We start from the raw sequence: 26,404 nt of genomic DNA on the forward strand, positions 1-26,404 counted from the left end.
AAGGGACAGGGGAAGGGAAGGGGGGAAGGGACAGGGGAAGGGAAGGGACAGGGGAAGGAACGAAGGGACGAAGGAAAGAAAGAAGGAAAATTATATGCATTAAAACATGTAAAGCTGGGCATGGTGGCTCAGTCCTATAATTCCAGCACTCTGAAAGGCCAAGGTGGGCAGATCACCTGAGCTCAGGAGTTGGAGACCAACCTGGCCAACATGGTGAAACCCCATCTCTACTAAAAATACGAAAATTAGCTGGGTGTGGTGGCAGATGGCTGTAATCCCAGCTACTCAGGAGGCTGAGACATGAGAATCGCTTGAACCCAGGAGGCAGAGGTTGGAGTGAGCCGAGATCATGCCACTGCACTCCAGCCTGGGTGTCAGAGTGAGACTGTGTCTCAAAAAAAGGAAAGTGCTCAGTATAAAACCTGGCCCACAGTAAATGTTCAATCAATGTTCATTATTATCTTCAACCTTAATTTTCCCTGTGCCCTGCAGGAGTGCCCCGAGATAGGCCATAGACCTAGGCATCATGGGGGCTGTCCCGTCCCATGGTCTGTGCCAGAGGTCCCTCGGGGATTTCTGCAGTCCACCACAGCTGCCTCCCCGCTGGGCACCCCAGAACCACCACCCACAACTCCTTGACTCCAGTAAAAGGCAAAGGGCTCTGAGACATGGGGTGGCCCCACTTAAAGAAAACTCACTCTGCAAAAGCCAAACATTAAAAGAACTATTTATAGTGTGGGAGCAACAGAATCTGTATGGTAACATTGTAGTTTTATGTACATATCTATGAATAAACCACCACAGAATCTGTACGGTAACATTGTAGCTTTATGTACATATCTATGAATAAACCTCCACAGAAACAGTATGGTAACATTGTAGTTTTATGTACATATCTATGAATAAACAGCAACAAAATCTGTATGGTAACACTGTAGTTTTAGATGCATATCTATGAATAAACCAATCAATCCACACCATTCACTTTGGCTTCATGGGTCACTGACAATGACTCACCTTGCCCCATTAAAACAAAATCCATTCCACTTAAAAGAACGAAGAAGGAGTGATAAAATCAGAACATTGCTGCACGTAACCTCTAATGAATGGCTGGATCTAGGCTTGACCACTGGCGGTTGATAACACAAGACAGCCAGGCAAACAGGGACCTCCTGATGGAAGAATACAGAACCACCCGCAAATTCCTGCCCTTATAACTCCCCCAGAACAAAACAAAAACCAATCCAAACCTGTATCTGATCAAGCTTCAAGATTCACCTAATTTACTGGGACGACAAAGAACAGAGAACAATGTTCATCCATATCAGACAGGCCCAATCAGCCAAATCCCAAATTACAGAAAATTCTCTGGGAACCATGACCTGGTTTCCACAAATAAATATCGGGAGAAAAATACAGGTGGAGAAGGAAACTTACAGATGAAAGGAGACTTAAAAGACTCATGCACCCACTGCAATATATGGGCCTTTTTTGGATATTGGATGGAACAATAGGAAATAAAGGTATTTATATTTGTGAGGCAACTAGACATTTGCACACTGACTGGCTATTAGATGCTACTGAGAAATGGTTAAATTTGATGTTACTAAGGAATGAGTTTAGTGGTAATGTCAACAAAATAGTTCTTTTCTTTTAAACTGAAAAATATATTGAAATATTTATGGCTGAATTGATAGGATATCTGGTATAGGCTTCAAAGATCACATGGAAGGAGGGAAGTGGATGGTGCTGTGGATGAGGCCAGCTTGGTGTGGGTGGGGGGTGCTGGGTGCCGGGAACATGGTGTTCATGGCACTCTCCTGCTCCACTACTACGTGTGTTCCAAACTCTCTATAATAAAACATTCACTAAAAAAGCAGTTCATAGAATTCTGTTTGCTCAACCAAATGTGGAATCAGCCTTCTGCAGTCCCCGGAGCCAGTACATTGGGAGTTTTTTGTTGTTTGAGACAAAGTCTGGCCCTGACACCCTGCCTGGAATGCAGTGGCACAATCTCAGCTCGTTGCAGCCTTGACCACCTAGACCCAAAGGGTCCTCCCGCCTCAGCCTTCTGAGTAGCTGGGACTACAGGTGTGTACTGCTGCACCCAACTAATTTTGTTTATTTAATTAAATTATTTATTTTTGTAATGACAGGGTCTCAGTATGTTGCTCAGGCTGGTCTAGAACTCTGAGGCTCAAGTGGGTCTCCCACCGAGGCCTCCTGAAGTACTGAGATTACAGGCATGCACCACCACACCTGACTGTTGGTATTTGTTATTCCTGGTTCCGGCCTGGTCTCCAAGTCTTTTTCTTGGAGGAGAGTGAATCTTGTCTACTGGATCAAAAAGTAAATTTCGCAAAAGCAGAAGCTCTGACCTCAGGGCCTGGCAGTGCTGGAGACTGGAAAATAACTGACTGGGGAGGTGAATTCCCTGATACACAAAACCTCATCTTCGAGGGCGGGTAGCTTACTGGGTAGCTATTTCTGTTTCCAAAGATTTGATCTGGATGATAGCAAAAAATATTTAAAATGTGGTTTGATTTACACAAGTTTGGCAACCCCCTACAATTCCATCTCCTGCCTGAGCCAGCTGAGCCAGGCTGGCTGATCCATGGGAAGTTCAGGTGCCATTAACACCTGGTGGCTGCATGGGAGAGACATGGATGAGGCCAGACCCCAAGGGACCTCAAGCCACTCAGAACTCCTACCAACTCCCTGTCCCCCCCTTCCACACTTACAGTGTCACAAACTGCAACTTCCAGAGATCTCCGTCCCCAAACAGTTCACACCATGGTGTAGAATTTCCTCCGTAGACCCACCCATCTGCACTCCCTACCCGCCACCCCAACACCTGCCTGTTTGCCTGATTGGGATGGCAGGGCAGTTCCCAGAGTCTGTACCTCCCACCAACAGAAATCCACAGGCAGGCGGCTTGTCAGGGGCCCTTGGGGCCACCCAGCCATGCAACTGGACACATATACTTTGTAAGCACTGGTTTCCAACAGATAAATGTAATCAAGGTTTATATGCTCAGAGAAGCCAACAGGATGGGATTGTTTCACTTGAAAGATCAGAAGAAAATTGTAACTAATGTTGTGGAAAATTACTTTGATATTGCTTTCTTGGTACCGAATCACAATTAGGCTGCTGTGAGAAGTACAGGGAAGGAATAAATGAATAGTAACAAATCAACACAAACAGCCTGTGTCAGAGACACTTTGCTCAGGGAAAGTAACGTAAGCATTACTTAAAGTTTTATGACTGTGTTTGGTGTGATTTACCCAGACCATCAATTTTGTCCATCACTTGGCACGTGGTGAGGGTGGTCCAGCTGCATGGACCATCAGAAGACCCACGTGTGCTCCTTGCCCAGGTATGCTAGCTGCAGAGGGATGATGTGCTTGGCTCCATGCCATCTGACACCCCCCACCAGCCTGAGGCTTCGAGTTTCCCAGAAATCCCAGTCATCCCCTGGGTCCCGAGCCCACCTGTAATCTATATGTGTGTGCACTCAGGCAGCTGGGCAGAGCAACAAGACCCTCGAGAACTCTGGCTGCAGCAGGGTAGGGCACTAGCTGTGGCCACCAAATTACAGTCCCATCCAGGAGTGTCCCACACATGGGTCTAGGCCCTGGTCCCAGGTGGGCGCCACAGGTACACTCATTCCTCCTCTCCCAGGCTCCTCCTGCAGAACGAGGGCACTGGCCGCCTGGACCCTCTGCCCACATGCAACCCCAACCACACACACACACCAGGGACACACCCAAGCAACGTTTGCTCGCCTTGCTTACTGAGTTTGCTTCTGTGCAGAAAACAGGTACCAGCTCACAGTCTACCCTGACGGCGCTGTCCCAAGGGGCACGCTCTGCCAATGTAGTGTCATGAGGCTGTTCTGGGGCTTGTGCAAGGCTGCAAAGCTCCCACAGGAGCTTCTGCGCACCTGCTGCTCCAGAAGCCTGGGAATGGCCAGACCCACTTCCAACAGCCACCACCTGTGGGGGTCCGGCCCAGGTGTGAGTCAGCACCGACGACTCACCCACTGTCTACTGGAGGCCACTGCCTTGGCTGCCTCCCTCTGACTCTCAACTCATCCACTTGCCCATGGGGGGCCCTCTGGCAGCTCAGACCCAGGGCCCCAGCTCTGGCCTCCTTGTGTTCTTTTGATCTTTCTTCCCATGGGCCCTCAATCTGCACTAAGGGCCACACATCATGGCTGCTCATCCACAATGAGGGTGGAGGGGCTGCAGAGTTGAGACCTCTTCCTGTGCTCTGGACTTCTGGCAGGGGCTGTGCAGGAAGCCCTCTGCCTATACCTCTGGCCCCCTTCTCTTTCACCTGTTTCTGGCTCACAGCACTGAACAAGCAAGAGACAGTGAGTGGGTGTCCTTGCGGAGGAGTGGTGTCTCTGGGGCTGCACCAGCCTGTCCATACCCTAGAGCATGGTGGCTTCATGGAACCGCCAATGGGGACCACTGCTGAGACCCTGCCCTCTTGTGGCTCCAAAGCTAAGAGCTTCCAGGCCTTGGCCCCCTGCCAGCTGACGTCCTGCCCTGCTGTATCTCTGGGGATGGGGACTGTGTCCCAGCAGTGAAGACCTTGCCTGAACTCCCCTCTCCATATCCCATCTGCCTTGAGATGTCAGAATCACCCTTCCTGCTCTGGCCTCCCTGCCATCCCACCTGTCCCCAGCAGCCCTCTGTGACTCCACTGGGCCACCAGGCAGGGGTGAAATGGAAGTAGCAGTTGGGGACCCTCGGAGGGGGGTCTTGGCCTCACAAAGCGAGAGGTACCCTGACCCCCTTTATCCCGACCAGAGGGGCTAGATTCCCCAAGGCTGGGCAGGGAAACCGAGTCTCACTTGTGGGGCACGGGCTCAGGGAGATGTTGTCCACTTTCTGATGTCCCCCACAATATGGAAGAGGCCCAAGAAGTGGCGGAATCCTGTTTAAATCTGAGTCTCATCAAAGGCGACAACTGGCTGAATAGACAGCAGCCTTGCCATGACCTCCAAGAGAGGCCACCCTGCTGCTAGGCGCTGGCTGGAGGTGTTGCATCAGACACAGCACTCCCACATTGAGAGCGATGCCTGCCCCGGGAAGCCAGGACCCCTACTCTGCCAGCCGGGGGTCTTGGCACAGACTTGCCCTTTTCCCCCAGGGCCTGCACACCAGGGCAGCTGTGGAGGCCTGAGCTTCTGGCTGGAAAGCTGGGGGCTATGATGGCAGGACCCAGCGCAAGGACTCACCTGGTGCCTGCTGCGAGGTGAGCTCCGTGGGGTCCTGCAGGCTGATGAAGAGGAGGAGGCCTGCAGCTCCGAACAGCAGGACAGATGAGAACATGCAGGCCAGCCGCATCGTTCCGGGTCGCTGGGTCATCCAGGGCTCGCTCCGGGGTCACCTCTCGGGTGTGGGAGGCACGTTCTTCCCTCATCGTCCACACCAGGCATCCATCAGGCCAAGGTCTATGGGGCAGAGGAGAGACAGTCATCACCGAGGCTCGAGGCACCCAGGCAGGTGGAGGCCCCGCTCACTGCAGCAATTCAAGTGCAATTCCCGGATGCCTCTGCCCTCTGCAAGTTACCCAGGGGTGTCCCTTCCACCCTTTCAGCCCGGGAGTCTCAGGAAAGCCTGTTGCCACCTCTGCCTGGAATGCTAGCTTCCCACCAGGGTCTCCCATATCTGCACCTCCAGAAAAATTATGGAATAAGACACCTTCTGGCCCTGCCTGGGGGAGCCCAGGTGGGAACCCTCAGACTCCCAGTCAGTAACCAGCAGCCACCCCCTACACTGTTCAGGCCTCCAAATAAGGGTGCATGCTCCCAGGGTTGGGGCCTAGAGACAGGCAGGAACCTGGGTCTTTATCTCTGGCCCCCGGCCCAGTGGGCAAAGAAGCTCTTGGATGTGTCTCCGCCCTGTTCCTCTCTATAGGGCATTAGGGACAAGGTCTCCACAGAGCAGGCGGCTCTGAGGAGCCACCTGCTGGGCTCAAAGGGCATTCAGGCACAGATGGACGCCCCCTTGCCAGGCAGGGCTGTCCTTACTGATGGACTGACAGATGGGGCTGGTGGATGGTGGTCGCTCTGGACAGTCACACCAGTGGGAGCTGAGGCTCTGGCCAGACCACATGGGTCCCTGTACTCGAGGCCTTTGGCCTGGAGTCGAGGTGGGGCAGCTAGACCTGTGTCCAACTGACTCCAAGCTCAGAGGCACAGAGGCTGGGTGCTAACACCCCCTCGTGTTCCTGGGGGTGGGCACTAGCTGCTCTGGCCACTGCAGACCCACAGTATTATCCATGTGACTTGCCTCTTACCCCACTTCCTACTAGAAGTCAGGGAGAGAAATTCTCCATCCCCCACATACCAGCAAGTCACACCAACAGGGCCAGGCTGTGCCTTGAGATGGGGGCACCCCAAGGCCATTTGGCCAAAGGAAGAATGTCAGTTCTCGTAGTGGGTGTAGGGAGGGCATGGTCAGAGTTCAGGGGGAGGGAGGCACAGGCAGCAGGTACCACAGGGACCCCCCGCTTTGAAGGTCACTCCGTCCCTTACTTTCCAGTGGACCCTGCTGGCCGGGCCTGGGGTATCGCCCTCTTTCCACCCAAGGAGCCCTGGGGGGAACTTCCCCACCCTGGCACAGGGTGGGGTTGGGTGGGCAGCTTCCAGCAGCCTCTGAGGCCACAGCTGGGTGGCTGGTGAAGCCCCAGTCTAGATGTGCTGCTTGGGGCAAGGACATTCCCCTGCCCAGGGACAATACTTCGGCCAGGAGACTCCTCTCCAACCCAGACCCAAGTGCTGGGGCACGAAGCCCCCCACCTAGCCCATGGAGCACAAGGAATGAGAAGAGGCCCTCTCCCTGCTACCCTACCCAGAAAACAACTCCCCACGACCAGACTGTTTTTCTGAAAGGCTCAAGGGCTGGGGAGGGTAATCTGCAGATTTGGGTTTCTCCCCTCTGCAGTCTCTGTAGTTATTTTTTCACTCAGTTAACTTTAATTAACCTGCCCCAGGCCTCTCCACACCAGGAAGGCACCTGACACTGGGCTCTCTGGACTGTGCCGAGCAGGTGGTTCCCGCAGCCTTCCAGCTTTTTACGGAAGCACTGACTTGGGCCCATTTTGTCTCTGGAGCCGGTTCCAGGGTGTCAACCCGGCCCCGACCTCACTGTCATGGCCTCTGCCCCAAAGACAAACTGCTGCTTCCTGTCATCGACTGAGGCCACCCCTGCCCTGCTTGCAGAGGGTAGAAATGGACAGTCACATGTCCCCAAGGGCTGAGACTCAAAGACCCTTGCATGGGGCTGGGGCCTTTCTCTCCACAGCTGTCCTGGATGAGGCCGTTGTGGGGTCCTGGGGTTCACTGCCTTGCAAAGACACAGATGCAGCAGTGCAAGCCCCAAAGCAGGCTATGATGCCCTACTGTCCCCCAAGCCCTTCCCTCCATGAGGACAGTGCAGCACTGCAGAGTCCCAGGCCCACCAGGGTCAGCCCCAAAACCTCAGGAGAGAGTGAGCGGCTGATGAGGGAGGTAGAGTTGTTCTCTCCAGCCTGACTCAGGGGTGCCCTAGGCAGTTATAGAAAGGAGTTAGAAGAATGGAAAAGATGTCACACACCGATACAGGGGAGCCAAGGCTCTCAGAGGGAGACCAGGAAGAATGTGCAAGGTCTCTTGGGAGCAGCTGCTGCTTCATGGTCATGGGGATTGCGTTCATACATGCACCGCGCCCACGGACCTAAGCAGGCGCAGTTTTGCTAACATGCATATGCACACATGCCCAGGTGCATGCTGGTGAGTGCCTACATGTGCGCGAGCGCACACACACACACACGCGCGCACACACACACACACCCCATTGAAGGTCCCCAGCAAGGCCCCAGCTGGAAGGCAACCATCACAAACCCCTGAGTAAGCTGGCCACTGTGTGGGCACACTTCCTGCAGCCTCCTGAGTCAGACACCAGGAAGCCAGTTTGACCTAGGGTGGCCTCCAACATCAAGACATTTTGCAAGAAGGGAGAGAAAAAGGAGAACAAGTTCATGGCTTGCGCCCAGAGCTGCCTGGTAAAAGAGCTAATAAAGGGTCCCTCAATATCAGGCTCTACCTGATGAACAAAGGGGACTTGAGAGCATGTGTGATCATCATCACATTTGTTCAGTAGCTGGCGCTGCAGAATGGTTACAGGAGAGCTGGGCGGTCCCCTCTTCTCCCCAGCCTGTCTCCATTCGAGCCAGTACAGATATCCATTGTCAAAGACTAAACGGACCCTGCAGCCACGACCTGTCCTCACTTGTTTCTGCACCTGCCCAAACCAAACCCACCCCATGGAGCCTGGCTCCAGCCACCCATGTGCCTGGGAGCCGGGGTAAGGACCACATCCCTGGCCCCAAATCCAGGAAGGGGAAGGGGACACAGACCCAGGACCACACCTCCATGGTGGAGCTTCATCTGTTCGCATCTCCCCTTTCAAAGACTCTCCCCTTTGCTGGACCCCAAGAGAACACAAACACCCTCCCTACACCCAGGGAAGCAGGTGTCAGAGCTGCCTGTGGCTTCAAGGTCCAGCCCCTAAGCCCCAGACCCCAGATTTTCCCTCTGGGACTCTCCTGTGTTTGTTCTCACTGGGGACCATCTGACCAGCTAACTTCCTACTCCATGCAAACACAAATCAAAAGGTCAGCGTGCCTCCCCTCCTAGGTAACTGGCCGGCAGTATGGCTGGGTCTTCGATGCCCCACAAGGATGACAAGTAGACTCTATAGAACCCTCCTTTCCCCAAAGGTATGGGAAGGAAGGGTGGTCACCAACGGACCCCTGGGCATTACGGGGGGGGGGGGTGGTGGAATCCTCTGTTGTTCCTCAGAGAGCCCCAGGCTTCAAAGTCACATATTATTTTCAAGGCAACAGGAACTGCTAGTCTAAGAGCTGTTGTCTCCCTCTCCTGGGAGTCCAGCTGCTGCCTGGGGAGTAGACAATACCATCTGTCACAGGCTGGGGCCTGGAGGGCTGGGGGTGGGGCATAAACACAGTCACAGGCCTCAGCTCCCACCTGGGACTGTCCCATCCTCACCACAAACTACATCACCCTCAGCTCCGATGACAAGAGCAAAACCTGCCTTCTCCTCCCTACACCTGTCTCAAGACCAACAGACAATAAGAAAATCCAGCCTGACGGGGTCAGAGAAGAGGGAAGGTTCAGGCAAGAAAAATAAACAGCCCCTGTGAGTTTCTAGCAGCTCCTGCCGGGCCTCACAATTCCCAGTCCTCCTTGTGGCTTCACTCCCCGAAGCCTGAATGGCGTCACCAATTTTTACTTTAAGGAAAAAAAAAAAATCCAATTAATCTTATAAACACCTCCTGGGACACAGGGCAGGGCCAAGGATTCCTCCCATTTCCTTATTTATTTGATTTAAAAATGTGTCTCTTTGGAGAAATTCACTTCAGGGCACAAGCAAGGACTTGGGAATTCAGCCAAAACACACGCACCTCCAGTGGCGACCGGCAGCAGGCGGACAGATGCACGGACGGCTCCAAGGACACGCTTGGCTGCGGCTGCTTCCAGGCCTGGACGCTCCCCCCAGCTGCCCAGAGGACCCCCTGTGGCCGTGAGGACCGGTCCCTGTGCCTGGCTCCAGACAGCATGCGTGCACCCACGTGGTCAGCGGACCCCGGGCTCGGGAAAGTTCTCTGTCCGGTGGGTCTCCTTGCACCACACGGTCAGGAGAGAACAATGACGTCCCTCCCGGCTGAGGGCTCCCGGAGAAGCTGCTTGTTGGGAGAGAGGCTGCTATGGCAACTTGAGGAGAATGGAGCCAGGCACTGCCGTCACCTTGAATCCGGCACCGTGCCTTCTGCCGCGGTGGCAGCAGCGGGGACTCTGCACCGGGCGCTGGCCCCTGAGCCCCGGCTTCCCTCCTCAGCCTCCTGGCCTCGGGAACTCATCTGCTCCTCGCCGATCCATCGGTTGGTGGGAGCCCACAGCCCGGTCCCCCGAGAGCACCACCTCCTTCTGTTTTGTCAGACTAGTTCCCTGCGCGCCGCTCTCGCTTACTTCTGAGATGGGGCTCTTCTTGATTTCAGCTCATTAAAAATCCTGCAGCTAATTAAAACCGCTCTAATGGCAGCGGCGGCGGCAGCAAACTCTAGGACGAGTCCCTCTAGTTTTTATGCGTAGGCATAAAGTTGCAGTGCTCTACAAGGATGACGGATGGGCGCGAGTGCTCAGACTCCAAGGCGGGGCTTGCAGACTCAGACTGGCTCCTGCCCTGCTGCCGGGGAGCGCTGGCCTGGGTCCTGAAATCCTCAGGCCCTGGCCTTGGCACACGCAGGCCCCAGCATGGCGCCACGCTACGGGGTGCGGGGGAGGGGGAAGGAAATTCAATTCACCTATTGTCCGCTCCCCTGTTGCAAGGGAGGGTTCTCTCCACTCCCCCCATCCCCATGCTCTGCAGTGGGGAGAAAGGGCATTCTGGGGTGGAGGTTACCATGTGAATCAGGCTCACATGGTCCTAAAGCTTGCCCCCATAGGCCTACTAGGAGCACCACAGCCCAGCCCCCCACCATCGCAGACACATTGCCAAGTGGAGGCTGAAGGGTGCCTGCAAACACACAGCAGCAGCGAGGGGGGCCTGAGGGCATGGCCAAAGAGTGACATGACAGGCCACGTTGAGTGACTGCACCATGGATGTCAAGTGACCGCACCATGGACACTATCTCTGCCCAGGGCTTCTTACATGTTAAGGACATTTTATGCTAGTGGGGCAGAGCAGGGGACAGTCATTCTGCATGAAGAAAAACTGAGTCCCCTCCTCCTCCTCATCCTGGCAGAGTCCGGAATGCTGACTCAGTGCCCTGAATTCCTTGAATGTGTGAACCTTGGTCCCCCAAGAGCACCATCAAGGTGACAGCCCTTCCCTCACTGTGGGAAGAATGTTTGCCGCCTGCCTCTGACTCGGCACCTCGGGAATCAGGAATCGCATCGATGCCTCTCCCCGTCTTTGTATTCGCAGCACCTAGCACCGTCCCCGGCACAGGGAAGGTGATCAATAGCCTCTGCTGCATGTTGAATGAGCACGAGTTAATAGATGGAAGTGTTTGGGGCCATCTGGAGAGAGGCACTCCATGAACCTGGAATTTTAAAAAGGTCATTTATGTTTCAGGGAGCTGAGGGTTTGTTTTTATCAGGGCTGGGTTGGAATCGGGTCCAAAGAGTGACCCAATCCTATGACAAGAGACAAGGAAGAAAAGGTCCCCAGGGAGCCCGATGAAGCAGTAAAGCTTGAAATACCCGAGGCATGATTGACACCAGGACCTCGATTTTGCCTCTTGGTGTCAGTACAACAGATTTCAGACCACAGGGCTTGAAGACAAATACATTTTTCAAGATAAATGTTGATTCTATCTCTACATATACATGTATATTAACAGGTGCAGTTTTTACACAAAAGACACAAGCCATTGAAATGCCATGAAGTTGATCGATTATCCCCTGACATGATTTGGATATGTGTCCCCTCCAAATCTCATTGTGAAATGTGATTCCAGTCACATTTCACCATGAGATTTGGAGGGGACACACATCGAAATGTGTTGGAGGTGGGGCTGGTGGGAGGGGACTGAATCGTCAGAGTGGATCCCTCATGAACAGCACAATGCCATCCCTTTGGGTGATGAGTTTGTTCTCAGTTAGTTCATGTGAAATCTGACCATGTACAAGAGTCCAGGACTCTCCCTCATCTCTCTTGCTGTTTCTCTTGCCATGTGACCTGCCTCCTTTCACTTTGCCTTCTACCACGATTGTGAGCTTCCTGAATCCCTCCCAGGAAGCCAAGCAGACGCCAACACCATGCTTCCTGTACAGCCTGCAGAACCAAGAGTGAATTAAATCTCTTTTCCTTGTAAATTACTCAACCTTGGATATTCCTTTATAGCAACACAAAATGGAATAATGCATCCCCGAACCTTTAAAATACAGTGTGATGTGAGGAAACCCCCTAAAAAATTACAGCTTGCATGTGTTGATCGAAAGGTCAATGGTAGAAACACATGCCACAACATCGGTGACTCGTGAAGACATCGTGTTAAGTGAAACAAGCCAGACACAAAAGGACAAATACTGTATAATTCCACTTGTGTGGAGTACCAGGAGTAGTTCAATTCATAGAGATGGAAAGTAGAATGGAAGTTACCAGGGGCTGGGAGGAGGACCAGGGAGTCGTTTAATGGGTACAGTGTCTGGGATGATGAAAGATTCTGAAGCTGGATAGTGGTGATGGCTGTCCAACAATGTGAATGTATTTAATGCCACTGGACTGTACACTTAAAAATGATTATAAGGCTATGTGCGGTAGCTCATGCCTGTAATCCCAGCACTTTGAGAGGCCAAGACAGGTGGATAATGAGGTCAGGAGTTCGAGACCAGCCTGGCCAACATAGTGAAACCCCGTCTCTACTAAAAATATAAAAAATTAGCTGGGCATGGTGCCAGGTGCCTGGAATCCCAGCTACTCAGGAAGCTGAGGCAGGAGAATCACCTGAACCCTGGAAGCAGAGGTTGCAGTAAGCCGGGATTGTGCCCTTGCACTCCAGCCCAGGTGACAATGTGAGACTCCATCTCAAAAAAAAAAAAAGATTACGAAGTGGGTGGATCACTAGAGGTCAGGAGTTTGAGAACAGTCTGGCCAACATGGTAAAACCCCATCTCTACTAAAATTACAAAAATTAGCCAAGTGTGGTGGTGTGCACCTGTGATCCCAGCTACTTGGGAGGCTGAAGCAGGAGAATTGCTTGAACCTGGGAGGCAGAGGCTACAGTGAGCACTGCACTCCATCCAGGGTAACAGAATGAGACTGTGTCTCACACACACATACAAAGGCCAGGCACAGCGGCTCACACCTGTAATCCCAGCACTTCAGGAGGCTGAGGTGAGTGGATCACCTGAGGTCAGGAGTTCGAGACCAGCCTGGCTAACATGGTGAAACCCCATCTCTACTAAAAATACAAAAATTAACTGCAGCCACCTGTAATCCCAGCTACTCGCGAGGCTGAGGCAAGAGAATCACTTGAACCGGGAGGTGGAGTTGCCAGTGAGCCAGGATTGCACCATTATACTCTAGCCTGGGTGACAAGAGCTAAACTCCATCTTAAAAAAAACCAAACTCTCAGTGGAAGCAGCTTGAACAAGGCATCTGGATGTCATGGGACGGCCATTAGGCTTAGAGCAGGGCACCCAGGTTCTCTGGCCTGACTTCCCCCCTACTCAAGTCTGATCTTCAGGACTTGAGTTTTCCTATCTCAGAATCAGTCCTCATCCAAAATATCTGCTGTAGATGAGTTCCCAAGTTTCTCGCACCTCCATTGTGAGACAAATGCCTTGGAACAGGGAGGCACCTTGTGAATTTAATTTGCACTGGGTCACTTTCAAGCATGCCAGGTGGGCTTCAGTCAAGGATGCCCCTCACCCACACCTGCTGCCTGTCCCTCTCACTAGGAACCTGGGTCACTTCCATGGCATGGCCTCAGGGAGGCTGTCAGGGCTGTGCCCCAGAGTTCTACACTCTGGGAAGGGCTGTTCCAGGGATAACTGGGCCCCTGTGGCCCACATGAGCCCAGTCAAGCTGTTTCCCTTCTTGACAACCTGTCCTTGTTTGAGGGATCAAAGGCCACACTGCAAATGTCAAACTGAAAACTGCGTTCTCAGGTTCTTTCTGATATGCAAAGCTGTGCTCCCATGAGGCCTGCCAGGCTGAGGCAAGTTTCACCTGGGCTACTCCTTACCTAGGGGACCATTCCTCTGTGTGAACACCACTGAGCCCAGCTGGGACGGTGCCTCATTTAGTGACAGCTATCGTTTCAAGGCAGAAATCTAACAGGGTTCTTTTTCATGCAAAAATCTTTAATTTTTAAAGATCTGAAGAAAGCAACATGGGGATCCTTGAGGGGAAGGAAATGTTCTCTATCTTGACTGTATCAACGTCAATATCCTGGTTGTAACACTGTTCTACAGTTTTGCAAGATATTACAATTGGGGGAGGGGTGTAAAGGATATACGGGATTTCTCTGCATTAGTTCTTACAACCGTATATGAATATATAATTACCTCTAAATTAAAAATTTAAGAAATCACAAACTTAAAAATAAAAGTGACTGGCCTTCCACTCATGCAGAATGGAAGCACATTCTAATGTTGTGCACATAAATAATAGACAGCCATTTCCACGGATCAGCTCCAGCTCCCATTGTATAAGAAATGTTTTAAAGTTAAGGGACTATGCCTTTAATAGGAAAATTTGATGTGTTAGCAACTACTGGTTGATCTTTGTGCACTTTTCAATTGCAAATTGCACTTTAAAAATGCAAACAATTATTAATATTGATTTGGACTAAAACAATATTGAATTTCAATATATTTCCTGCTCTTTTATGAATTACCCTGTGGATACGTGGTGATTATGATAAAAGAGTATTTGCATGCTCAATTTCTTTTCAGCGAGGAACCTTGAAGAGGGCTGATGTGATCCATGGATAATGAACTTCACGGGGACAAGAATGGCTCTGAAGCTGTGAGCCAGGATCTCAGATTTAGCCATAGCATAGATTTTCAGAGCCACTTGCCTCACTGGGCTTTTTCCAAACCAATATTACAGAACACAGGTTAGGAACACCTGCTCAAGGCCCAGAATGGGATTTTGAGTCATAGTTTTTAGGGGAAGAAAAGAAAAAGGAACAGGCATTTACCATGATTTGCTAATGTTCCGGACACAATGCTGGATATTACATGAACATCCCATTTAGCTTTCACACAACCACCTTTTGAAGTAAAAATCATTATCCTTATTTGCCACAGGTTTGGTTCTCTGTAAGGAGATGCTGAGATGGTGTTTGGGGTGTAAGATGTTTATTAAGGATCAATACACATGAAGGGAAGAGGGAGGAAGCTGGAGTGGGAAGGAGAAGTGGAACAGGGATGAGGGCCTCGATGGTGGGCTCTGGAATGGAGTCAGCCTATCAGAGTGTCCTGTAGCAGGAAGATACGGCTGGACCTTTACACCACCCCCTTACTCAGTAGCTGGATGTGGGCTGCCCAGAGAAGGGCGTAATCTCAGATGAGGCAGTTTGCTGCAGATGAGGCAGCCCCTCATGGAGCTGAGGACTGGAGGCTGGCTGCTGACCACACATCCCCCGGTGGTCAGCAAATCCTTCTTGGAAGGAATATCTGGGCAGCAGATCTCCAAGTTCATCACTCTGTTTTGCAGATGATGAAATGAAGACCCACAAGAGACTAAACATGACCAAGGTTACATGCAGAAAATAAGTGCCACCCCAGATCTGACTCAAATCCTCCCTCTCTCCACCCAGCAACACTTTTCCAAAACAAAAGCTTATATCAGACCGTTCTGACCTTCAGTTACTGAGACATGAAGGTCTGAGCTTCTCCAGAGGAACACACAGAAAGTTCGGCTGTGTAAGCAAATACACTCACCTCGCCTCCTCTGCTAATGTTCCAGCAACAGACACGCATGCGTGTGCATGCTCACACGGATACACACTTCTTGGCAATTATTGCTAATGGAAGAAGGTGGGAACATGAATTATTTGAGTTAAAAGTTCCCTTGACAGTACAGTCTGGAGAGTATCTCTCCCTGGCCGAGCTGCTGGATCCTGCCAAGAGCACCAGGGGATGTAGGATGCCGCGTGGCCAGCCTCCTTTTACTTTTAGAAAGCACTGAGCTGTTCACATTTTCCAGTGGCTCTGAGATCCGCAGCCACAGCAGGGAAAATTACAGGGAGGAAAAAATTGCATATTTACTTCTCAAAATTGAAAGTTGGAGTATAATATGGACAAAGAAGAGTGTGTGAGTAAACCCGGAATGCCCTGGCCCCTGGCAGGATGCAGAGACACACAGCAGTCCATAGAATCCCAAGGAGGAGAGAATGGCAAGAAGGTTTGGCTGCCTTCCAGGGAATCCCTCTCCCTGTGGCTGGCACAAGGAGGCCCCAGAGGACTTGTCTTTGTGTTTCCAGCTGCCAACAGTGCCTGGCACAGAGCAGGTGCTTGGGCAATGTATGATGAGCAAAGAGAAGCTAGTAAGATTATGAAGGCAAAAGAAAGCTCCTGAACTGGGGCCAGCTAGGTCCTTCGGGCTGGGGTCACATGGAGTCCAGTGATTGTGCTCTGTGGGGCCGCTCAGCACACATGCATGGCCATGCCCTTTGGAAGCAGGCTGGCTTCCAAAGGGTAACCTCCAAGATCATTTTTTATTTTTAGTTTTTTAGAGACAGGGTCTCACTCTCTCACCCAGGCTGGAGTACAGTGGTGCAATCACAGCTCACTACAGTCTCGAACTTCTGGGCTCAAGCAATCCTTCCACCTCAGCCTCTTGAGTAGCTGGGACTACTCAATTTAACAATGCCTGATTAAATTTTTAATTTTTGGCATAAGTGGGGTCTCGCTATGTTTCCCAGGTTGGTCTCAAACTCCTGGCCTCCAGTAATCCTCCCACCTTGGCCTCCCAAAGCACTGGAATTACAGGTGGACCCCCATAGACTTGACCTCCACCAGACCAGCATGATTTTCCCTGGATCTCACCTCAAAATAGGCTGGTCTCTTCCAGTGTGAAGAGAAAGCTCAAGACTAAGAATATGGCAGAACAATCAAGTCTCTTGGCCCTATTCTGGTTGCCCTGTGGAAAAACAGGTCTTGTTCAGGCCACCAGGAAGGGACCAAGGCTTTGAATGACCTGGAAGCGCTAATGAGTGACTGACTGTGCATGAGACCAGAACCTGCCTTCTCCATCAGTCTCTGCCCCAGGTCTCCTTCCAGCTAGCATCCTGTGTTCCAAGTCTCTTCCACCCCAGTGATCCCTTGGTGCCCTTCTTTTTCCTCATGGGATGTTAAAAAGCCAGAAATGTAGTTCCAGACTAACACTTCCTCCCTCTCTCGTGACACCCGAGTGCAGATCTGGCCTTTTGAACATGTGTCCTGTCTCTCCCAGGCCCTCGGTGTGGCTCTGATTCAGCACCTGTGGCCTGGACAGCTCCACTTCTCGACACCTCTCCTGCAATACATCTGTGGTCACTCCTGAGTCCCACAGGTGCCCAGTGGCCCAAGTTAAAATATCTCAGCATGATCCACCAGGTCTGTGAATATCCTATCTCTGCTGACCTCCCATGCCCAGTCTCATCTCTCACCATTCCTTGATGGCACTCAGGCCAAATGAGGCACCCTCCTGTGTGTTCCTGGAGACTAATAGCTTTTCTCTGGCAGAGGGAACTGTGGGAGGGTAGCACAGAGGAGAAAGCACTCAGCGTTCAGTGTTGTCACTGGGAGATTTGGGGCATCTTCATGCTGTATCTCTGAGCTTCTGTTTTCTCAGCCAGTAAGTAGGTCCCTGGTGGACTGGTACCATGGAGCTATTTGGGAAGATTCCTGAGGTATGGTGGGATGCTGCCCTGGGGTGGAGGAAGAAGCTTGGGTCAGGTGGAATGGGCTGCTGGGTTCCACTCTTCTCTACAGGGTGCCTGTTCCCCTACAGCCAGTCTCAACTTCTTTCCAAGTGGCTCTGCTTAATTATTTGCTTATCTTGAACAACATCCAAGGGAGTCTGGTTTCTCTCCCTAAGCCTGCAGCCTCTTTTCTACCATCCTGGGTTTCAGACGCCCTCATTGTTCAGCCTCAAGGACACAGGCAGAAGAGTTGTAAACCATTATGATCCCTGTACATGGTGCTCCGTGGCATCAGTCTGCCAGGTGGGGCAGGGATGTGGGCAGCACTTGGCTAACTGGGAACATCTCAAAGCAAAAGAGCATCCATGCAGACCCCACACTCATGCCCCAGTGACCCCCTGCCTGCTGATCACATGAGGGGTTGCTCAAGCCCTGACTTCTTACGTGTTTGCTCTAAAAGGAATGAAGACAGGCATTTTTATAGTGGGACCCGAAATGTCTGTCATTGGTCTTTAGTGAGCAGCTGTCTGAAGTAGCTCATTTCCTGTAACAACCACATGACACTTTCATAATAAAAGTTATGTTTCAAGTGACACATCCAATGACCCTTGGTAGTAGATTGAGACCTTCAGATCTCCCCATTTGGTAACCTGGCTTTTTTTTTCCTTCTTTTTTAAGAGACTGGGTCTTGCTGTCACCCAGGCTGGAGTGCAGTGGTATGATCATAGCTCACTGCAGTCTCGAACTCCTGGGCTCAAGTGATTCTCCTGCCTCAGCCTCCTAAGTAGATGGGACCACAGGTACATGCTATAACACCCAGCTAATTTAAAAAATGTTTTGTAGAGATGGGGTCACACTATATTGCCCAGGCTGGTCTCATGCAATCTTTCTATCTCAGCCTCCCAAAGCACTGGAATTATAGGCATAAGCCATCAAACTAGGGCAACAAATATTATTATTATTATTATATTGAGATAGAATCTATGTTGCCCAGGCTGGAGTGCAGTGGCACGACCTCGGCTCAGTGCAAACTCTGCCTCCTGGGTTCAAGCGATTCTCCTGCCTCAGCCTCCTGAGTACCTGGGACTATAGGCATCTACCACCACACCCAGCTAATTTTGTATTTTTAGTCAAGATGAAGTTTTGCTGTGTTGGCCAGCATGGTCTTGAACTCCTTGCCTCAAGTGATCTGCCTGCCTCAGCTCCACAAAGTGCTGGGATTACAGGTGTGAGCCACCTCACTGGGCCAAAAATTATTTTTTAAATGACACATCTGATAACCCTTGTAGCAGATGCAGACCTTTAAACCTTCCAACTTGGAAACCTGAATTTTTAAGTTGAAATTTCCTGATTCTGAAATTGGCAAGCAATGCACATTTTAAAAAACCTACTTCAGCCTCATGTCCATGCTGGATTTGGCCTGAGGTCCACCACCTGTCACTCCTTCTATGATGAAAGAAGACTCAAGTGATCCTCCTGCCTCAGCCTCCTGTGATGAAAGAGGGGGCAATGGGTGGGCATCAGGCCAAATCCAGCATGGACATAAAGCTCAAGAAGGAGCCTGGATTTGGGAAAGGCAGACGGTCCTGCTGGGCTGCCACTCTGGAACCCCCACAAGCCAGGAGCTTAGATTGGGGTAAGGCACGTGATCCCTGGATAAGAACAATGCTTCTTGGTTCAAGGAATTTTGTGCAAAATCACCAGAGGGGAGAGAAAGCCCATGGGAAGAGAGGCTGCTGCAGCTTCAGGGGTCAGAGGCTGGCTCCTAGAGCTCTGTGACCAGATGGCACTTAAACACGGCTGTTCAAGCCATCCAGTCTGTGGTCTTTGTTACGGCAGCCTTGGCTGATGACTTCAGCCCCTGTGCCAGGAAGGCTCAGCCCTGACCTACAGGCAGCCTCCTCAGTGGGACAGGAAGGAGGCTAGGGTGTTGCCAGGAAACAGGCTCTTGCATGGTTCCGTGGCTGCCATCAACCACGTGCAGTGTCAGACCATGCACTGGACACAAACCCTGCCTAGACCAGGATGATTTTGGAGGCGAGAAACAGAAAACCCAGCTCATCGGGAAAATGGACACTCCACAGTGTCACTGGGGCCCAGGCTCTGCTGCTCTGTCCTTGGGGCAGGTTTTATCCTCAGAGAGCTCCCTTCATGGTTCAATGGCAACAGCCATAGTCCAAGCTACAGGCATCCTCATTATGTCCAGTAGAAAGGAGGGAGCCCCGTCCTCAACCAGGGAACAAATCCCTGGATCCAGAGGCAATAGAACCTCCTGAGCCAGTGTGCCGGGGGCTGAGGGGATGCTCTGTGCTGTGAGGGCACAGGCTTGGGTACTGGAAACAGTGGGATGAAATTGCCCTGGGGTCAGCCCCTCCCAGCTCAGTGAGTAGGAGACAAAAGGGATGGGGACCCAGGGGTGGCCACAGGGCCCATTACACATTCATTCCTTTGCTCCTGAAGGGACATATGTGCACACACATGTGTGAGCATGCAGATGTGTCTCTATGGCTCTATCCTGTATCTGTGTGCCTGGGTGAGCACATGCTGTAGACATATGTGCACACACGTATACTCATTTCAGAACCTCCCACTTCTCTGCCTGTGGCCACCAGCTGGAAGCAGTCCAGCTGCAGCCAGGACATACCCAGCTCCTGGCCACCAGGAGAATGACTATGGCAACCTTCACCCCAGCCCCTCAGGGCTTCCTCCGAGCTGCCGCCTAAAGTCAGGTCTGCTTCCTGGCAGAGGAAAGTGAGGCTCCCTTGTCCATGCAGCCTGGAAGGAAGGTGGTGGGAGGGTGGCCTAGCGTTGGGGAGGCTCCGGAGTGGCAGCCCAGCAGGACCATCTGCCATCTGTGCCTGCCACTCCTCTCCCTGGCTCCATCCCCTCTCCACCCGCTCTCCGCCTCAGGGTGCATCACTCTGGAGACCCCTTGGGAATTGGAAGCTAATTTTCCACGATCATTAGTGATGGAAAGACCTCAGGTTCTGCCTTTAATTAAAGTCAAACGTGAAGCTGAGGAGAAGTGCTACGCTGCATGCAATCGTCCTCTTCCCACTTGTAAAAGCCATATGCAAATAATTAAGCCAGGCATGGGAGCTGTAATTAAAAATTTCACAGACCCCCTCATTAGCTGAGCAGTCTGCACAGAGAAGCGGGACCCAGCCCCTCCTCCATGCTGAGGGCAGCTCCTGCAGATGGCTAATTGGGGCTGGGAGAAGTGGCGGGCCACACCTAGGCGACAGTGCACCTGGCAATAAGCTGACAGGGCTCCTGGCCTCCCAGGCCAGCAGTGATGACTTCCTACCTCTGTCCATGAGGCCTCTAGCCAGGGCCAGAGCTCCTGGGGTGAAGTGGCTGAATCCCTCCATCCTCCATCCTAGTGTAAGGAGACCCTGATCAAACCTCCCAGCCTCCCCTGGCCCCAGCCCTGACTTGGGCACAGCTGGGACCTACTGACAGAAGTGAGGAGAGGGGGCCAGGCGCAGTGGCTCACTCCTGTAATCCCAGCACTCTGGGAGGCCGAGATGGCTAGATCACGTGAGGTCAGGAGTCTAAGACCAGCCTGGCCAACATGGCAAAACCCCATATCTAATACAAAAATTAGCCTGGCGTGGTGGCGTGAGCCTGTAATCCCAGCTACTCGGGAGGCTGAGGCAGGAGAATTGCTTGAACCTGGGAGGTGGAGGCTGTAGTGAGCCAAGATCACGTCACTGCACTCCAGCCTGGGCAGCAGAGGGAGACTGTCAAAAACAAAAAAAGGATGGGAGAAGGGTCTCAGCTAGAGCTTAGAGACCCCTCCAGCTCAACACTCTTGCAGCCCCTCCTCCTGGCATGCCCAGGAGGAAGGCACATTCAGCAGACCCATTCATTCTCTCAGCAAATGCATGTCCTGAGGCCCTTCAATCCCTTCCATGCACACAGATGTCCCCAGGCCTGGTGGCCAAGGTGCAGGGAATGCCCCACTAGAAGATAAAATCTTCAGTCAGGAGCACCTTAAAACTGGGGGCGGGGGTGGGGAGGCAGGTAACTGTGTCTGACCTCACTGTCCTATACATTCTCTGGCCCCCAACTCTCCTCCTGCCCCACCCAGGGTCCCTGGCTCCCGCCTTCAGTCCCCGCCAGCGTCCGGTTCACTTTATGTCTGGAATCGATCCTGCCAGACAAGCCACTGCAAGCATCATCTCCAGTTACTCACTGACATTTCCAAATGAATATTCACTCGTCCCAATCACAGCTACTAGTTTTCCATCTGGCCTGATCAATGGAACTCCTCAGAAGAAGTCATGCTCACCAGAGGCATTGATCGATGTCTGGGAAGCTGCCTGGGTGTGCGGGGACCAGCTGCGTCCTCCCAGCCACAACACCCAGTCATTAGCCAGCTCACCTCGCCCTCGGAGCACACGGCCCTGGGCTGGTCCAGAGCTTCCACATGGCCTGGACTCCTACTCCTTCTGGTTATATACATAAACTGGAGGTAACTGCAAACCCAGGAAGTGGCTCCCCTTCTGAGGATTTGGGGGATCTCATGGGGTCACAGGGAGTGTTGGAGCTGGGCATGTCCTGCCTGGGTTCATCCTGAGCCACAGCGTCATCTCATGTGATGTCTTCATCCTGGTCTCTGAACTCAGCCCTTCCCCAGTCAGGCCTCTTCCTTCTTGGTGGCTTAGAAAATGTCATTTCTCTTTCTCCCTTGCCTCTGTCAAACAGAGGGATACAGGCTTCCCTGCCAAGGTGATCAGATATCCCCAACAAGTGTCCTACTCTCAGAAGCTGGCCCAGCGCCGTCTCGTCCTGGCTGACTCTCCACCTCATTTCTCATCGTTCCCCAACACTCTTGCTTTGATAGGAAGCTCCTCTGGTCAGTGAGGGCCCCCGATTGCCTGGCTAGTCAGAGCCCCTGCCCAGCTGCTCTTCCTGTTTCACTGCATCTTCCTCATTGCAAACACATCTGCTTAAGAACCTGCACTTTCCACCACTGACATGAGACGGTATACAAAGGTGAGGAAACGCTTTTGATGGGGCCCAGGTGCAGTGCTCACGTCTGTAATCCAAGCAACTTTCGGAAGCAGAGGCAGGTGGATCACTTTGAGGTCAGGAGTTTGAGACCAGCCTGGCCAACATGGTGAAACCCCATCTCTACAAAAAATACAAACATTAGCCGCATGTGGTGGTGGGCGCCTGTAATCCCAGCTCCTGGGAAGATTTAGGCAGAAGGATTACTTGAACTCAGGAGGCAGAGGTTTCTGTGAGCTCAGATCATGCCACTGCACTCCAGCCTGGGCAAAAGAGTAAGACTCTACCCACCCAGCCCCTCAAAAGAAATACTTTCAGTGGTGAAGAGGATCCCACCACTTACATAAACCATACATTGCTTCTAGTTTTTGACCCTGTTTCTTAAAATTCAATATAAAACATTTCAGATATACAGAATATACACACACATGTACATACGGGTAAATAATATAAAGAAGAACCAGCGCATTCATCACCCAAGCTTAAAGAATAAAACAATTACCAATACTAGAGTTCCGTTTGCATCCCTTCTCCCCTCTGGAGGTAAATCACACATGTGGTGAATATTAAGTGAGCACCTACTACATGCCTAGCACTATTCTAGGCAATTGGGATCCATCCATGAACAAAACAAAGATCTTGCTCTCATAGAATTCTACTCCAACCAGGAGAGAGAGAGATTATATATAAATCTTAGAGGGTGAGAAATGCTAAGGACAGAAGAGAAACAGAGTAGGGGGAGGAGGACTGGGAGGGCTTGAGGCCAAAGGTGAGTATGTGGAAGGAATACTGACTGAGAAGGTAACATGTGAACCAATGGTTACAGAGGGAGTGGGCTGTGCAAAGGCCCTGGGGTGACAGCACTCTTGATACTCAGTGTGTCTGGAGAGAGACATAAAGAAGCACAAAAGATACAGTCAGAGAAGCAATGGGGGGCAATGACGTGGGCCACTCCAGTGATTATGGCTTTGACTCTGAATGAGACAGGAGCAGAGGCAGGACCCTTCTTGGCCTTGGAGGAAAAGGCCAGGCAGTAACAGGGCGCCTGGGAGGAGACAACACCAACAGATTCAGTGAGAAATCTTGGGTCATGATGTGGAGATCTGTCCAACACTCTCATGTGAAAACTGGTCCTTTTCAAAGACAGCTTTATTTGGCTGTTGAAAATTACATAGTTTTTACTTTGATGCTGTGATACCAAGGTGTGTTGATATCATGCTTGCCGGCCATAAGCTTTTCTGATGTGGATATTTTGGCTCTTGAAAAAAACGTAATTCACTCTTCGGCAAGCTGGGCACCACCTGCTTGTTGTCATATCCAGAAGCTCCAGAAACCTAGCTGCTCTGTATACGTGAGTGAAACGGAAACAGAACAACGGAACATATATGACGACTGGGAGGAGGAGGCTGGAGCTGCCAGGATGCCTGGGTCCAGACTCTGGCTCCGCCACTTACCAGCCACGTAAGCTACTTAACCTCTTCATACCTCAGTTCCTCATCTGCAAAATGGGAGTAATAATCTCTTGAGGCTACCTTGCAAGGTTATTATGAGGACAAAACGGGCAATAAAGGAGCAGTGCCTGGCATACAGGGAATGTTGCTCATGTCAGTGACTATTTTGGGGGAGATGAACAGAGCCTCCGACATGCTCTCCCTCAGACAATCCCATGAACCTGCAGTTGGCAAAGGCTGAACGCCTGCACGTAATGGGAGCAGTGGAAGCTTCTAACGGAGGTCTCTAGGAAACGTCTTGGGAGCTCAGGCTGTAGGCAGACTCACAGAAAAAAGTGATGCCCCTGGAAAGGGCTTCCAGAAACTAGCCTGTAAGCACTTCATCAAGAAAGGAAAGTAAGCAGCCAACCTTGGCACCGTGCCTCTGCAGCCAGCGCTGACCCTGGGCTACCACTGCTGGCGTGTGTCAGGACAAGTGACGGGGTTGGTATTTTATGTTTACGCTCTGTGTCTGCAAACCTGCTTCAATCATGTCTGCTGAGTATGCCAGGCACCATTCAGAACTATCAATTTTAAAAGTTTGGTGCATCTTTTCTCAGATGATTAAAAGTATGGTAACCTTCAGCCCATAGACTTGCCCAACATCTTTGACAATTTCAATTCAGTTCAGAAGAGCCCAGTGTGCAATGTGAATTCACCGATATTCGACTTCACAGAATCAGGAAAACAGCAAGGCATTCAATGCAGTGGGGTTGTTTTTGTTTTTGTGGGTTTTGTTTTTTCTTTTATTTCTTTCTGCTTAATTACTTTGCTAACAAGGTTGAAGTTTTCTAAAAAACTTGGTGAAATACTAGAAGCTGACACTTGGCAGGAAATGATGGAGTATATTCTGCAAATATCTGTAAGGTTTCCCCTCATAGTCACACACATAGAAACGCACACAATCCTTGTCTTGAATTCAGCATTTCTGGAACCCCCTAATGGAAGTTTAATATTATTTTCCAATTCAGCTCACTTAGAGGAAATTTGACTCCAGTTCAAAGACATAATCAATTCTATAGTTAGTTACCAAGACTTAAGAAACCAGCCTTTCCTCAATGATAGCATCTTTGGCCATGCCTCCTGCATTCTATGTTGGTTCCCTTCATTGTCCATTCATCACAACTAATAGTGAAACAATAGATTTGGGCTTTTGCAAAACTCAAAGCCTGCCACCCTAAGTTAATAGTTTGGCACTCCAGGCTGCCTTCACGGTTTCTTTGCCAAGTCAAGGTCTGGCTGCCCTCACTTCAGGTTTCATGGAAGTTCTCCAGGAAGGTGAGGATTTGCCTCCTCGAGGACTGCCAGGGTTTTGCACAGATGGGTGGCAGGCGTTTTGGATCCTGACGAGGTGTTTCATTGCTAATTTCTCTCATGTGAAGCAGAGAATGGAGCTTTGCAGGAAGAAATAAAAACCACAGGTTTTAGAATAAATTTCACATGATCTTGGTCCAATATTATTTAAGGCATGAGAGTGGTTTGGCATCACCGCCTGGAATTTGCCAGCACCTCCATGAAGGTGCACGCCGCCATCTCTGCAACAGACATAAATCCATCTTTGAGATGAGCTGCCAGTATCATCTCCAGCCACCCCCAAACAGGAAGGACAACGAAAACAAAAATGAGAGTTCTGATGCTCATGTTTGGTTTGCGGACGGCAATGTGAACTCTGTGGTCAGCACCCAAAACTCTCTGGGGCAGGTCAGGTATCCACCCACACCTGGGCTCTAAGAAGCAGGAATGCGTCTGTGTGTCTGTGGGTTTGTTTAGCACAAAAGGTCATGAGCATGGTGCACTGGTGCCTGTGGCTGATGGGAATGATTCTACTTAGTGGGGCCCTTTGATTTCTCCCTCATAGTATTAGACCCAACTTCAACTCTTGGAAAGGATAAAACCAAAGATGCAATACAAATAGGTTTCCCAAGGCTCACAGTCCCATTTTTGTGCTACTCTCTTATAAATACAAAAACCAAACTTTCTTCCTCTAAGCACATCCTCACATTCAAACAAAAAACGCTTGTTTTTGATCCGTGATGGGAACCACAGTATAAACGGCGACATACACGCATGACAGTCCATAACGTCCTAACACGAGTGTCACGGAGCAAACTCTCAGAATCTCCAAATCTCTCTCATTCAAATTCTTCAGAACTCTACCCACCAGGAAAAAGATGAAAGGCCTTAATTTCTATAACTTGCTTACAAAAATATAACTTTATATTTTGGTCAGGCGTGGTGGCTCACGCCTGTAATCTCAACCCTTTGGGAGGCTGAGGCAGGCAGATCACGAGGTCAGGAGATCGAGACCATCCTGGCTAACACAGTAAAACTTTATCTCTACTAAGAATACAAAAAATTAGCCAGGCATGGTGGCACGCGCCTGTAGTCTCAGCTACTTGGGAGGCTGACGCAGGAGAATTGCTTGAACCTGGGAGGCGGAGGTTATGGTGAGCCAAGAT

At 51.0% G+C, this 26,404-nt stretch overlaps 1 protein-coding gene across 4 annotated transcripts in view; it reads right to left on the reverse strand.

Annotated features, from left to right (window-relative positions):
- Positions 1-26,404, reverse strand: part of CHST8 (carbohydrate sulfotransferase 8) — a 144,726-nt gene that overhangs the window by 75,459 nt on the left and 42,863 nt on the right. For 2 of the 4 annotated variants that reach the window (XM_032249119.1, XM_032249118.1), the window contains exons 1-2: positions 9,481-10,524; positions 5,249-5,464 (exon numbers count right to left, since the gene is read on the reverse strand). In XM_032249119.1, coding sequence (XP_032105010.1) covers positions 5,249-5,378 — 130 coding nt within the window. In that variant the 5' untranslated portion in view covers positions 5,379-5,464; positions 9,481-10,524. Of the gene's footprint in view, positions 1-5,248; positions 5,465-9,480; positions 10,525-26,404 lie in introns of those variants that run through there. The other 2 variants (XM_032249116.1, XM_032249117.1) reach the window with 1 other exon arrangement.

This window comes from Sapajus apella, unplaced genomic scaffold (assembly GCF_009761245.1).
Source record: "Sapajus apella isolate SASKATOON/1434 unplaced genomic scaffold, GSC_monkey_1.0 scaffold68, whole genome shotgun sequence".
Lineage (NCBI taxonomy): Eukaryota > Metazoa > Chordata > Mammalia > Primates > Cebidae > Sapajus > Sapajus apella.